General features: G+C 34.6%; 2 protein-coding genes across 2 annotated transcripts in view; one reads left to right on the top strand and one right to left on the bottom strand.

Annotated features, from left to right (window-relative positions):
- vsig8a (V-set and immunoglobulin domain containing 8a) overlaps positions 1–2,468 on the top strand; it is an 86,513-nt gene extending 84,045 nt beyond the window's left edge. The window contains exon 13 of the mRNA XM_042509002.2: positions 150–2,468. Within this exon, the coding sequence (XP_042364936.2) occupies positions 150–357 (208 nt within the window). The 3' untranslated portion in view covers positions 358–2,468. The remainder of the gene's footprint in view (positions 1–149) is intronic.
- Positions 2,469–2,483: 15 nt separating this feature from the next.
- The window catches only part of vav2 (vav guanine nucleotide exchange factor 2), a 267,876-nt gene continuing 257,039 nt past the window's right edge, over positions 2,484–13,320 (bottom strand). The window contains exon 29 of the mRNA XM_042508992.2: positions 2,484–4,823. Coding sequence (XP_042364926.1) covers positions 4,776–4,823 — 48 coding nt within the window. The 3' untranslated portion in view covers positions 2,484–4,775. The remainder of the gene's footprint in view (positions 4,824–13,320) is intronic.

Genomic DNA, 13,320 nt, shown 5'->3' with positions numbered 1-13,320 from the left:
TTCATACTCTGAAACTCAGCATGTAGTTGCCTTCAAAGTCATTCTACCATGAAATAAATGAAGCACTAATTCTCTGAATTCATACGACTGAGTTGAAATAATGTTCTCTGTAGTAAAGTCTCTTCCTCTGTTCTGCTCTGATATCACAGGGAGGACGCACCACCTCCTGAGAGCCGCCCGGTCAGTCGCCACACGAGCCGCAGCACCACTCAGCACCCGCAGGTCACTCCCGGTCAGATAGGCAGCACTGAGGTGAGCGACAGACACACTCACACTCCCTCCAGCAACAGCAACGGACACACTTCGGTCAAATATGCACCAGTCGAATATGACAGCAAGTACGGATACGCAGTATGACGATGAACAGCAGAACTGAGCGGAGACGCAATGAACTCTCATTCATGTTTCAATAAACCCTTCCAGAGAATTTTGGACACTTGAAACTGAAAATTTGGAACAGCGTGTGAGTCTCGCATTGAGACTAATTATTTTAGTTCAAAGCTGTGCTGTGTAATGACTTTCACATTGTTCTTGATTATTACTTTGAGATTATCTTAGTTTTTTCTTTACTTACTCGATAAAGCAGCGTTATAATGTCACTCAGCATTGAGGTGAATGTTGTTTGTGATGTGAAGTACAATAATTACCTCTCAGTAGACAACTGGTTATTGATTTGAATCATGTAGATATGTCAAATGGGCAAACTTGGTTATTTCTGTTGTCATTTTCAGCCATTATGGCAGCGTTTAACCCTTTGAAACCTGAGCAAATTGGCTTGAGGCAATGAGAAAATGATATGAAGAAATTACTCAAAAATTAGCTAGAAATTAGTAAAAAAGGGACAAGAAGATTGATGGGGGAAAAAAATTAAGTCAAAAACAAACCGGGAAATGATCTGAAAAAAGTGCTTAAAAAATATATAATTCTGAACATTATAAATATAGTTTTCTAAACATTTTTGCCTAGCTTTTATTTTCTAAATATAGTAATTTCTTGCAATTTTCTCAAAAAAATCAAACCAATTTGCTGAGGGTCCAAAAGTTAAAATACTTAATCATAATATTAATAATAATAATAACTTTATTTATATAGCACCTTTAAAACACAGTTTACAAAGTGCTTTGACAAACAAAGCAAAGCCGAGGCTGTAAACCCCAAAGATTAAAACAAGTGAAGTGGTCAATAATGCCGACAAAGTGCAGAATAAAGGGATTCGAGGCAGAGACGTATGAGACAAATACAGTAACAAAAAAAGGCAGCAGACACAAAACATTAATAAGTAATTATAAGCAGGATCAGGGCAGAATAAGAAATAAGTAAAACGATAAATTAGAAGCTAAAATTAAAAGACAAAATAAAAAATGTAAATAAATAAATACAATTCAAAGATGAGTGTAAAGACACATTAAAAGAAAATTTAAAGATGAATTAAAAGACGACATCACATAAAGGCAAGTCTATAAAAATGGGTTTTAAGAAGTGACTTAAAAGAAGACACTGATTCTGTCAGCCTCATCTCCTCAGGCAGGTCGTCCCAAAGCCGAGGGGCCCCGATGGCGAAGGCACCTTTAGTTATAATCCTCGACTTTGGAACGACCAGAAGGGCCCCGCCCGAGGATCTAAGGCTGCAGCCTGGCTCATATGGGGTTAACATTTCTATAATATAGCTTGGGGCCAGACCCAAACGAGCTTTAAAAGTGATCAGTAAAATCTTAAAATCAGTACTAAAACGAACAGGGAGCCATTGGAGGGAAGCCATGTGATGTGATGTCGAAAGTAAATGTTTAATTCATGAGATTGTTCTTAGTTGAAGGAAGCAGGATGGGAAAGTTTTATTGACATGTGAGTGGAAGGTTAAATCCGAATCAAATATTACTCCTAAATGTCTGGCAGTGGGCTTTAAGTTCGGCTTGTATAAGGCGTCTGAACGCAGCTGAAGAGAGCTGATGCCGATCCAGGCTTAAAGTGTAACACACAAACCTGACATTTCTGCTGCGCTTATTTTCTCTAATTAGAAACCAAATCGGCCTTTACCAAACAGCGACGTCTCAGTGCCAGTCGGACTAACCGCTTGTTTTGGGTAAACTAAAGCTGTTGTGTTTTTAGTCTGAGGCCCAACAGGTGAATTAGGTCTCCAACTTATTTTTGGTGTTGTTATTAATGAAATCTAAAAAGCATGAAAAATGTATCTGAGGTTTATAAGATGTACACACTCTGAGAAACAGATGCTGAACGCTGTCTTTGAGCATGTTTGCTCTTTGCAAATCTGTGAAAACTTTTCCACTCTTTGTTAGAGTTTGTCCATTTTCTGTTGATATCTCAGCTGTTTCCTGACAAACATTGTGATTTGGTCTATTTTCACTTTAAATTGCACATTGAAAAACATGTTTTTAAGATTTTAGTTTTTATTATTTGCAATGGAACATTCAAAACTCAATATACAAAATAAAAAAAATCCAACAATAAAACGATTCAGTCTCAAATTTAAACCAAAAGAGAAATATTTATTTCATGATAGACCTTATTTGGAAATACTCAACCATTCAAAAAAAATGTACACGATTAAGTACTTATTTTTTTGAGGACGTATTGACAGGAGTTGAAATATCAATAGCCGCATGCAATGGGATTTTGTCCACTACATAAACAGCGATTAGAATCCCCCCCTCCCCTCACCGTAGACAACATGGAGGCCTCCTGTGTGTCCGTCTCACACAGTGGTAGGACTGTGTTTTTCGGGGCGGTCAGCCTTTGCAGTAACACACATCATAGACAGTCAAAAGTTTAGAAACTAAACATAACATCTTCTGCACGTACGTCTTTGTGAATCAGCTCGAGCTGGCGTGCTCAGTGTTTGCACTTTGCTTCTCAGTGGGCTTTATGAATGCTTGAGAGCTAGTTTAATAACTTATTTTATTCTTGGGAAGAATATAGTCCACATTTTATAAAACCAGCTACTTTCCATAATTTCCATTTTTAGTACAGCTTTTCTTATTTTATTTCTTATTGTAAACTGTGACATTTTCAAGACAATTCAGTGGAAGCTGCAAGCAATATATGTATGCTTAATTAAAATATGTAGGTAGAAGATCGAAAAGTTAAAGGCCATATAAGCAGAGTTAGTCAAAGTATTTTATATCAAATTGAACGTAAACAAAATTTGAAACCTGAGCTGACTTGGTCAGTAAAAATCCCAATACTTGTATAACTAGAATTGTAAAGTCGTCTGTTACATCTGTGTTTAATAGAAAACTGATAAAAGCTTTATGCCAATTTACTGCTGTTTAAATGGCTGTAAATTCATATATATGGCATTAGGAAAGTAATGGAAGTAAATGGAAACACTGAGCACTGCAACCTTAGAAAATCACAAAATGATTAAGGGCTCCTTCTGTTTATTCATGTTAATTAGCACAAACATTTTCCTTCAGACTCAAAGAAATCTTATGACACTTTAATTTTCACCAGTCTGCACTGCACCAAATTTCACACATGAGAAATGATAAACATCAAGGAAAACAAAATCCCATCACCTGATCAACTGTAAAAATAAGGCAAAGTACAAAAACATAACAATCGAACAAACTCCGTGCAGACATTAAAACATGGCTGAATTTGGCTTGAAATAACATGGTCCAGTTTTCAAAACCTTAAAAAAAATTCTGTGCAAAAGAAAAAAATCAAACAATAAACACAAGATTCAAAAGTGTGAAATAGTTGTCCAGTGGAATGTCTCTATGTTTCCCTTTTGCATCCGGCTGATTGCACCCGTTGACTCGTGACGCCAAGACAGATGTGAACAGTGTATGTGATTGTTGTTGGCTATAAAACCCCCCCGGCTGTCTCTGTGAGTCCATCCAGTCACCTGTTAGGATAGATTAAATGCTTCACCATGTTGTTTTGGAGGGTTCAGAAGGCGAGCTGTCTCCAGTATTAAGTATGAGTGCCTGTCCCCTCCTTTAGCAAAGTCCTCTGGATGTGGACAAACTGTCTTTTTTTTGCAATGGCAATGTTCTTTACTGTTGACGTTCAGTAAGCAACAACCATTCTTCAAAGGCACCGTACTGTACTGGTCTGTGTGTGTGTGTGTGTGTGTGTGTTTGTGTGGGCCGCACATGGGCACATGCATACATGGAGAAGTAAAACCAGTCAACAAAGTCGATTCCCTCCACTGGTGTCAGCCCACAAGGCATCACCATGACAACTAAGGCAAAATCTCAACATGAAAACAGAGCATGTCTTTTTTTTTCTTATTCTTCTCGTCCGATTCCTTGCTGCTCTTAAAATCAACTTCCCCACAATAATCATTAGTAATGATAATAATCTCTATTCAATAAATTATCTATACTTTACAATTATTTCACCTCGCATAGACCTGCAACAAAGGGGAGCCTTTTTTTTCAAAGTAAAGCTATCCACAGTCAGTTTCTCCTGTGTCCTCAGTTCAATAGAGCCTCTGCAGAGCACACGGAGGCTGACAGACAACAAGCCAGAAGCCAGTTTTTTCTTCTTTCCTGTACAGAAATTAAACAGGACATCCTGCAAAAAATAAAAATAAAAATGTACAAACAAAGCAAAGCTGATGCATAATTGAAGATAGAGAAATGGGGTAGAAACACTCGCTGAAAAATGAGTATCCAGCAAAAACAACGACAAAAAAGTTCTTTTTTCCCCCACTTGTTATTTTCCTGGAGAGAGTGAGTAATTTCTCTGAGAACAGTAGATAGAAGATGGTTCCTGATTTAAAGGGAGCCATGCCAGCAAACATCCAAGCCTTACTGCACTCCTTCTTCATCCACGTACGTTGAGGGAAACCATCCAATCTGAAACATAAAATAGAATTTATCAGAGCTTTATGGTGTGTAAATGTAAACAAGGTATGTTAATTCAGTTCAGACAGAATCTTTTTTACATCCAGTTTAGTTCTACATGCAGTGAGATAATCTTGTGGTAATAATAAAGTGAATCTATTGTATGGACAAGTTGATGTTGTAGACCAAGGCCACTAACTAATATACCTAATTGTCCAGAGGATGTGCATTATTTTCAGGTAACTGCACAGCTGAGATGTAACAACCCAGCTGTAACAAATATTTAAAGGCTACTTCAAATACTACTCCAGCTGTTGCTAGGCAACACCTTCTCCTACTTGTTGAAAGAAGTGAGTAATGAACTAACAGAGATGGTGACAATACAATACAAAAAAAGTCTTAGTACAGTATGTCGATAAAAAAGCCATAAAAGGTCACAGTATAGTATGTCTTAAAAGTCATAGTATAGTCAATTTTGTTGTATATACCTGCACAATGTTAAGGTTAGGTATTCTAATTCTGAGAATGTCATTAAATGTAGTCATAGTCAAGTCTTTGTATAGTATTTAACAAAAATGCTATGGCATAATATATATATATATTACTATATATATATATATATATATATATATATATATATATATATATATATATATATATAGTACTAAAATGTGATTAAAAGTAATAGTATCTCGAAATTTTCATAGTGTAGTATGTCTTCAGAAAATTCTAGTGTGTCATAAAAAGTTAAAAAAGAGTATCTTGGAAAAAAATGTGTTAAAAATTTCATAATGTATTACACTGTAAAAAAAAAAGTATTTAGTGTAAAAATTACTCATTGTGTTTCAGACAGAGTCCATAGACCAACAATGTTGTGATGGTTCCATTTTTATTTATTAACTTTTTTCTAACTGTCTCCTCCCAGTTACTATAATACATCCATGAGTCTGCCAGATAGATATCTGCAAATGATGGTGAGTATTTCCTGTCCATTCCACACCCACACATCTGGAGATAATAGTTTATGTGGACTTAAAATTTGTTCTAGTTAAGTGTGATCTCAAGTTGCTGCAGGATTTCATGGTCGGGTTTGGATGGATCTGGGCATTTTTTGAGTATTTTTTAAATTTTGTATATTTGTTTTGTTATGTTTTGTTATCTTTTTAAAAAATTCTTGTCTTTAATGTAGCTCGGGTGTAATTTGGAAAGTGGATTAATGAAATAATGTGTTTTAAGTTATTCTGCAGGGTTCTGCAGTCACTGAGGAATGGCCAGCCGACCAGAACAACAAAGGGGACCATCCACGTCTCCAGAGGCTTGTGGATTTGGGGGAGCAGGTAGAAGAGGCGAGGCTTAGGTATGTCTAAATTTTTTTTAAGAAAAAACAAAAAACAAAAAGAAGTATAAAAAGAAGTATAGAATGTCAGAGAAGTACAGAATGTTGCAAAATATATTTTTTAAAAAGTCACAGTATAGCATGTCAAAACAACTAAAACTAAAAAATGTATGTACTATGCCACATCAACAAAATTCTAGTATAGTTTGTCGAAAAAATTCATACTGTATCATGTACAAAAAAAACGCTTAATAATAGTAATAATAATATTAATAGTAATACTGTACTACATTAACAAAATCAAAATATAGTATGTCAAAAAGCTGTAAAAAAATAGAATAGTATGTTTTAAAAATTCAAAGCATAGTATTCAGGTAACATGGAAAGTCATAAAGATAAGATCATACTAAAATCATACAATGCTGGAAAAAGAAGTCATGAAACAGTTTGCCAAAAAGATGAATAGTTCAGCATGTTATTAAAGCTGCAAAAAAATCATTGACAAAAAAGTCATTATATACAGTAGCATGTGAAAAATCTGTGAAAAAAAAGTCATATGTCAGAAAAATATGTTGAAAAAATGAGCAAGGCTATAGTATGGCAAAAATGTCAAAATAGGACATTTCCAAAAAACAGCCAAAAACCACATAAAACAGCATAAAAGAGGATGCCGAGTCACGCCATGGGAAAGGTTTATTAAAAAACTGCCCAAAACACCAAAATATAGCATGTTGAAAAAATGAGCAAAACAGCAAGGCTATAGTATGGAAAAATGTCAAAATAGGACATTTCCAAAAAACTGCTAAAAACTGCATTAAACCACATTAAATAGCATGCCGAGTCACGCCATGGCAAAGGTTTTTTAAAAAACTCCCTAAAACACCAAAATATAGCATGTTGAAAAAATGACCAAAACAGCAAGGCTATAGTATGGAAAAATGTCAAAATAGGACATTTCCAAAAAACTGCTAAAAACCACATAAAACAGCATAAAAGAGCATGCCGAGACACGCCATGGCATAGTTTTTTTCGAAAATGGCCAAAAACACCAAAATACAGCATGTTGAAAAAATGACCAAAACAGCAAGGCTATAGTATGGAAAAATGTCAAAATAGGACATTTCCAAAAAACTGCTAAAAACCACATAAAACAGCATAAAAGAGCATGCCGAGTCACGCCATGGCAAAGGTTTTTTAAAAAACTCCCTAAAACACCAAAATATAGCATGTTGAAAAAATGACCAAAACAGCAAGGCTATAGTATGGAAAAATGTCAAAATAGGACATTTCCAAAAAACTGCTAAAAACCACAAAAAACAGCATAAAAGAGCATGCCGAGACACGCCATGGCAAAGGTTTTTTAAAAAACTGCCCAAAACACCAAAATACAGCATGTTGAAAAAATGACCAAAACAGCAAGGCTATAGTATGGAAAAATGTCAAAATAGGACATTTCCAAAAAACTGCTAAAAACTATATTAAACCACATTAAATAGCATGCGAAGTCACTCCATGGCATAGTTTTTTTCAAAAATGACCAAAAACACCAAAATATAGCATGTTGAAAAAATGACCAAAACAGCAAGGCTATAGTATGGAAAAATGTCAAAATAGGACATTTCCAAAAAACTGCTAAAAACCACATAAAACAACTTAAAATAACATGCTGAAACATTCCATGGCATATTTTTATTCAAAAACTGCCCAAAACACCAAAATATAGCATGTTGAAAAAATGACCAAAACAGCAAGGCTATAGTATGGAAAAATGTCAAAATAGGACATTTCCAAAAAACTGCTAAAAACTACATTAAACCACATTAAATAGCATGCCGAAGTCACGCCATGACAAAGGTTTTTAAAAACTGCCCAAAACACCAAAATATAGCATGTTGAAAAATGACCAAAACAGCAAGGCTATAGTATGGAAAAATGTCAAAATAGGACATTTCCAAAAAACTGCTAAAAACTACATAAAACAACATAAAATAGCATGCCGAGTCACGCCATGGCAAAGGTTTTTTAAAAAACTCCCTAAAACACCAAAATATAGCATGTTGAAAAAATGACCAAAACAGCAAGGCTATAGTATGGAAAAATGTCAAAATAGGACATTTCCAAAAAACTGCTAAAAACTACATAAAACAGCATAAAAGAGCATGCCGAGTCACGCCATGGCAAAGGTTTTTTTTAAAAAACTGCCTAAAACACCAAAATATAGCATGTTGAAAAAATGACCAAAACAGCAAGGCTATAGTATGGAAAAATGTCAAAATAGGACATTTCCAAAAAACTGCTAAAAACTACATAAAACAACATAAAATAGCATGCCGAGTCACGCCATGGCAAAGGTTTTTTAAAAAACTGCCCAAAACACCAAAATATAGCATGTTGAAAAATGACCAAAACAGCAAGGCTATAGTATGGAAAAATGTCAAAATAGGACATTTCCAAAAACTGCTAAAAACCACATAAAACAACATTAAAAGAGCATGCCGAGTCATTCCATGGCAAAGGTTTTTAAAAACTGCCCAAAACACCAAAATATAGCATGTTGAAAAATGACCAAAACAGCAAGGCTATAGTATGGAAAAATGTCAAAATAGGACATTTCCAACAAACTGCTAAAAACCACATAAAACAGCATAAAAGAGCATGCCGAGTCACGCCATGGTAAAGGTTTTTTAAAAAAACTGCCTAAAACACCAAAATATAGCATGTTGAAAAAATGACCAAAACAGCAAGGCTATAGTATGGAAAAATGTCAAAATAGGACATTTCCAAAAACTGCTAAAACTACATTAAACAACATAAAATAGCATGCCGAGTCACGCCATGACAAAGGTTTTTTAAAAAACTGCCCAAAACACCAAAATATAGCATGTTGAAAAAATGACCAAAACAGCAAGGCTATAGTATGGAAAAATGTCAAAATAGGACATTTCCAAAAAACTGCTAAAAACTACATAAAACAGCATAAAAGAGCATGCCGAGTCACGCCATGGCAAAGGTTTATTAAAAAACTGCCCAAAACACCAAAATATAGCATGTTGAAAAATGACCAAAACAGCAAGGCTATAGTATGGAAAAATGTCAAAATAGGACATTTCCAAAAACTGCTAAAAACCACATAAAACAGCATAAAAGAGCATGCCGAGTCACGCCATGGCAAAGGTTTTTTTAAAAAACTGCCTAAAACACCAAAATATAGCATGTTGAAAAAATGACCAAAACAGCAAGGCTATAGTATGGAAAAATGTCAAAATAGGACATTTCCAAAAAACTGCTAAAAACTACATAAAACAGCATAAAAGAGCATGCCGAGTCATGCCATGGCAAAGGTTTTTTAAAAAACTGCCCAAAACACCAAAATATAGCATGTTGAAAAAATGACCAAAACAGCAAGGCTATAGTATGGAAAAATGTCAAATTAGGACATTTCCAAAAAACTGCTAAAAACCACATAAAACAGCATAAAAGAGCATGCCGAGTCACGCCATGGCAAAGGTTTTTTAAAAAACTGCCCAAAACACCAAAATATAGCATGTTGAAAAAATGACCAAAACAGCAAGGCTATAGTATGGAAAAATGTCAAAATAGGACATTTCCAAAAAACTGCTAAAAACTACATTAAACAACATAAAAGAGCATGCCGAGTCACGCCATGACAAAGGTTTTTTAAAAAACTGCCCAAAACACCAAAATATAGCATGTTGAAAAAATGACCAAAACAGCAAGGCTATAGTATGGAAAAATGTCAAAATAGGACATTTCCAAAAAACTGCTAAAAACCACATAAAACAGCATAAAAGAGCATGCCGAGTCACGCCATGGCAAAGGTTTTTTAAAAAAACTGCCCAAAACACCAAAATATAGCATGTTGAAAAAATGACCAAAACAGCAAGGCTATAGTATGGAAAAATGTCAAAATAGGACATTTCCAAAAAACTGCTAAAAACCACATAAAACAGCATAAAAGAGCATGCCGAGTCACGCCATGGCAAAGGTTTTTTAAAAAAACTGCCTAAAACACCAAAATATAGCATGTTGAAAAATGACCAAAACAGCAAGGCTATAGTATGGAAAAATGTCAAAATAGGACATTTCCAAAAAACTGCTAAAACCACATAAAACAACATAAAAGAGCATGCCGAGTCATTCCATGGCAAAGGTTTTTTAAAAAAACTGCCCAAAACACCAAAATATAGCATGTTGAAAAAATGACCAAAACAGCAAGGCTATAGTATGGAAAAATGTCAAAATAGGACATTTCCAAAAAACTGCTAAAAACCACATAAAACAGCATAAAAGAGCATGCCGAGTCACGCCATGGCAAAGGTTTTTTTAAAAAACTGCCTAAAACACCAAAATATAGCATGTTGAAAAAATGAGCAAAACAGCAAGGCTATAGTATGGAAAAATGTCAAAATAGGACATTTCCAAAAAACTGCTAAAAACCACATAAAACAGCATAAAAGAGCATGCCGAGTCACGCCATGGCAAAGGTTTTTTAAAAAAACTGCCTAAAACACCAAAATATAGCATGTTGAAAAAATGACCAAAACAGCAAGGCTATAGTATGGAAAAATGTCAAAATAGGACATTACCAAAAACTGCTAAAAACCACATAAAACAGCATAAAAGAGCATGCCGAGTCACGCCATGGCAAAGGTTTTTAAAAACTGCCTAAAATACCAAAATATAGCATGTTGAAAAAATGACCAAAACAGCAAGGCTATAGTATGGAAAAATGTCAAAATAGGACATTTCCAAAAAACTGCTAAAAACCACATAAAACAGCATAAAAGAGCATGCCGAGTCACGCCATGGCAAAGGTTTTTTAAAAAAACTGCCTAAAACACCAAAATATAGCATGTTGAAAAAATGACCAAAACAGCAAGGCTATAGTATGGAAAAATGTCAAAATAGGACATTTCCAAAAAACTGCTAAAAACCACATAAAACAGCATAAAAGAGCATGCCGAGTCACGCCATGGCAAAGGTTTTTAAAAACTGCCTAAAACACCAAAATATAGCATGTTGAAAAATGACCAAAACAGCAAGGCTATAGTATGGAAAAATGTCAAAATAGGACATTTCAAAAACTGCTAAAAACTACATAAAACAACATAAAAGAGCATGCTGAGTCACGCCATGGCAAAGGTTTTTAAAAAACTGCCCAAAACACCAAAATATAGCATGTTGAAAAATGACCAAAACAGCAAGGCTATAGTATGGAAAAATGTCAAAATAGGACATTTCCAAAAAACTGCTAAAACCACATAAAACAGCACAAAAGAGCATGCCGAGTCACGCCATGGCAAAGGTTTTTTAAAAAAACTGCCTAAAACACCAAAATATAGCATGTTGAAAAAATGACCAAAACAGCAAGGCTATAGTATGGAAAAATGTCAAAATAGGACATTTCCAAAAAACTGCTAAAAACTACATTAAACCACATTAAATAGCATGCCGAGTCACGCCATGACAAAGGTTTTTTAAAAAACTGCCCAAAACACCAAAATATAGCATGTTGAAAAAATGACCAAAACAGCAAGGCTATAGTATGGAAAAATGTCAAAATAGGACATTTCCAAAAAACTGCTAAAAACCACATAAAACAGCATAAAAGAGCATGCCGAGTCACGCCATGGCAAAGGTTTTTTAAAAAACTGCCCAAAACACCAAAATATAGCATGTTGAAAAATGACCAAAACAGCAAGGCTATAGTATGGAAAAATGTCAAAATAGGACATTTCCAAAAAACTGCTAAAAACCACATAAAACAGCATAAAAGAGCATGCCGAGTCACGCCATGGCAAAGGTTTTTTAAAAAAACTGCTTAAAACACCAAAATATAGCATTTTGAAAAAATAACCAAAACAGCAAGGCTATAGTATGGAAAAATGTCAAAATAGGACATTTCCAAAAACTGCTAAAAACTACATTAAACCACATTAAATAGCATGCCGAGTCACGCCATGACAAAGGTTTTTTAAAAAACTGCCCAAAACACCAAAATATAGCATGTTGAAAAAATGACCAAAACAGCAAGGCTATAGTATGGAAAAATGTCAAAATAGGACATTTCCAAAAAACTGCTAAAAACTACATAAAACAGCATAAAAGAGCATGCCGAGTCACGCCATGGCAAAGGTTTTTTAAAAAAACTGCCTAAAACACCAAAATATAGCATGTTGAAAAAATGACCAAAACAGCAAGGCTATAGTATGGAAAAATGTCAAAATAGGACATTTCCAAAAAACTGCTAAAAACTACATAAAACAGCATAAAAGAGCATGCCGAGTCATGCCATGGCAAAGGTTTTTAAAAACTGCCCAAAACACCAAAATATAGCATGTTGAAAAATGACCAAAACAGCAAGGCTATAGTATGGAAAAATGTCAAAATAGGACATTTCCAAAAACTGCTAAAACCACATAAAACAGCATAAAAGAGCATGCCGAGTCACGCCATGGCAAAGGTTTTTTAAAAAACAGCCTAAAACACCAAAATATAGCATGTTGAAAAAATGACCAAAACAGCAAGGCTATAGTATGGAAAAATGTCAAAATAGGACATTTACAAAAAATCGCTAAAAACCACATAAAACATCATAAAAGAGCATGCCGAGTCACGCCATGGCAAAGGTTTTTTTAAAAAACTGCCTAAAACACCAAAATATAGCATGTTGAAAAAATGACCAAAACAGCAAGGCTATAGTATGGAAAAATGTCAAAATAGGACATTTCCAAAAAACTGCTAAAAACCACATAAAACAGCATAAAAGAGCATGCCGAGTCACGCCATGGCAAAGGTTTTTTAAAAAAACTGCCTAAAACACCAAAATATAGCATGTTGAAAAATGACCAAAACAGCAAGGCTATAGTATGGAAAAATGTCAAAATAGGACATTTCCAAAAACTGCTAAAACCACATAAAACAGCATAAAAGAGCATGCCGAGTCACGCCATGGCAAAGGTTTTTAAAAACTGCCTAAAACACCAAAATATAGCATGTTGAAAAATGACCAAAACAGCAAGGCTATAGTATGGAAAAATGTCAAAATAGGACATTTCCAAAAACTGCTAAAACCACATAAAACAGCATAAAAGAGCATGCCGAGTCACGCCATGGCAAAGGTTTTTAAAAAACTGCCTAAAACACCAAAAA

The sequence above is a fragment of the Plectropomus leopardus genome, chromosome 20 (genome assembly GCF_026936395.1).
Source record: "Plectropomus leopardus strain MGB_pleo_1.0 chromosome 20, ASM2693639v1, whole genome shotgun sequence".
Taxonomy (NCBI): Eukaryota; Metazoa; Chordata; class Actinopteri; order Perciformes; family Serranidae; genus Plectropomus; species Plectropomus leopardus.
This window is presented reverse-complemented; position numbering and strand designations above follow the sequence as displayed.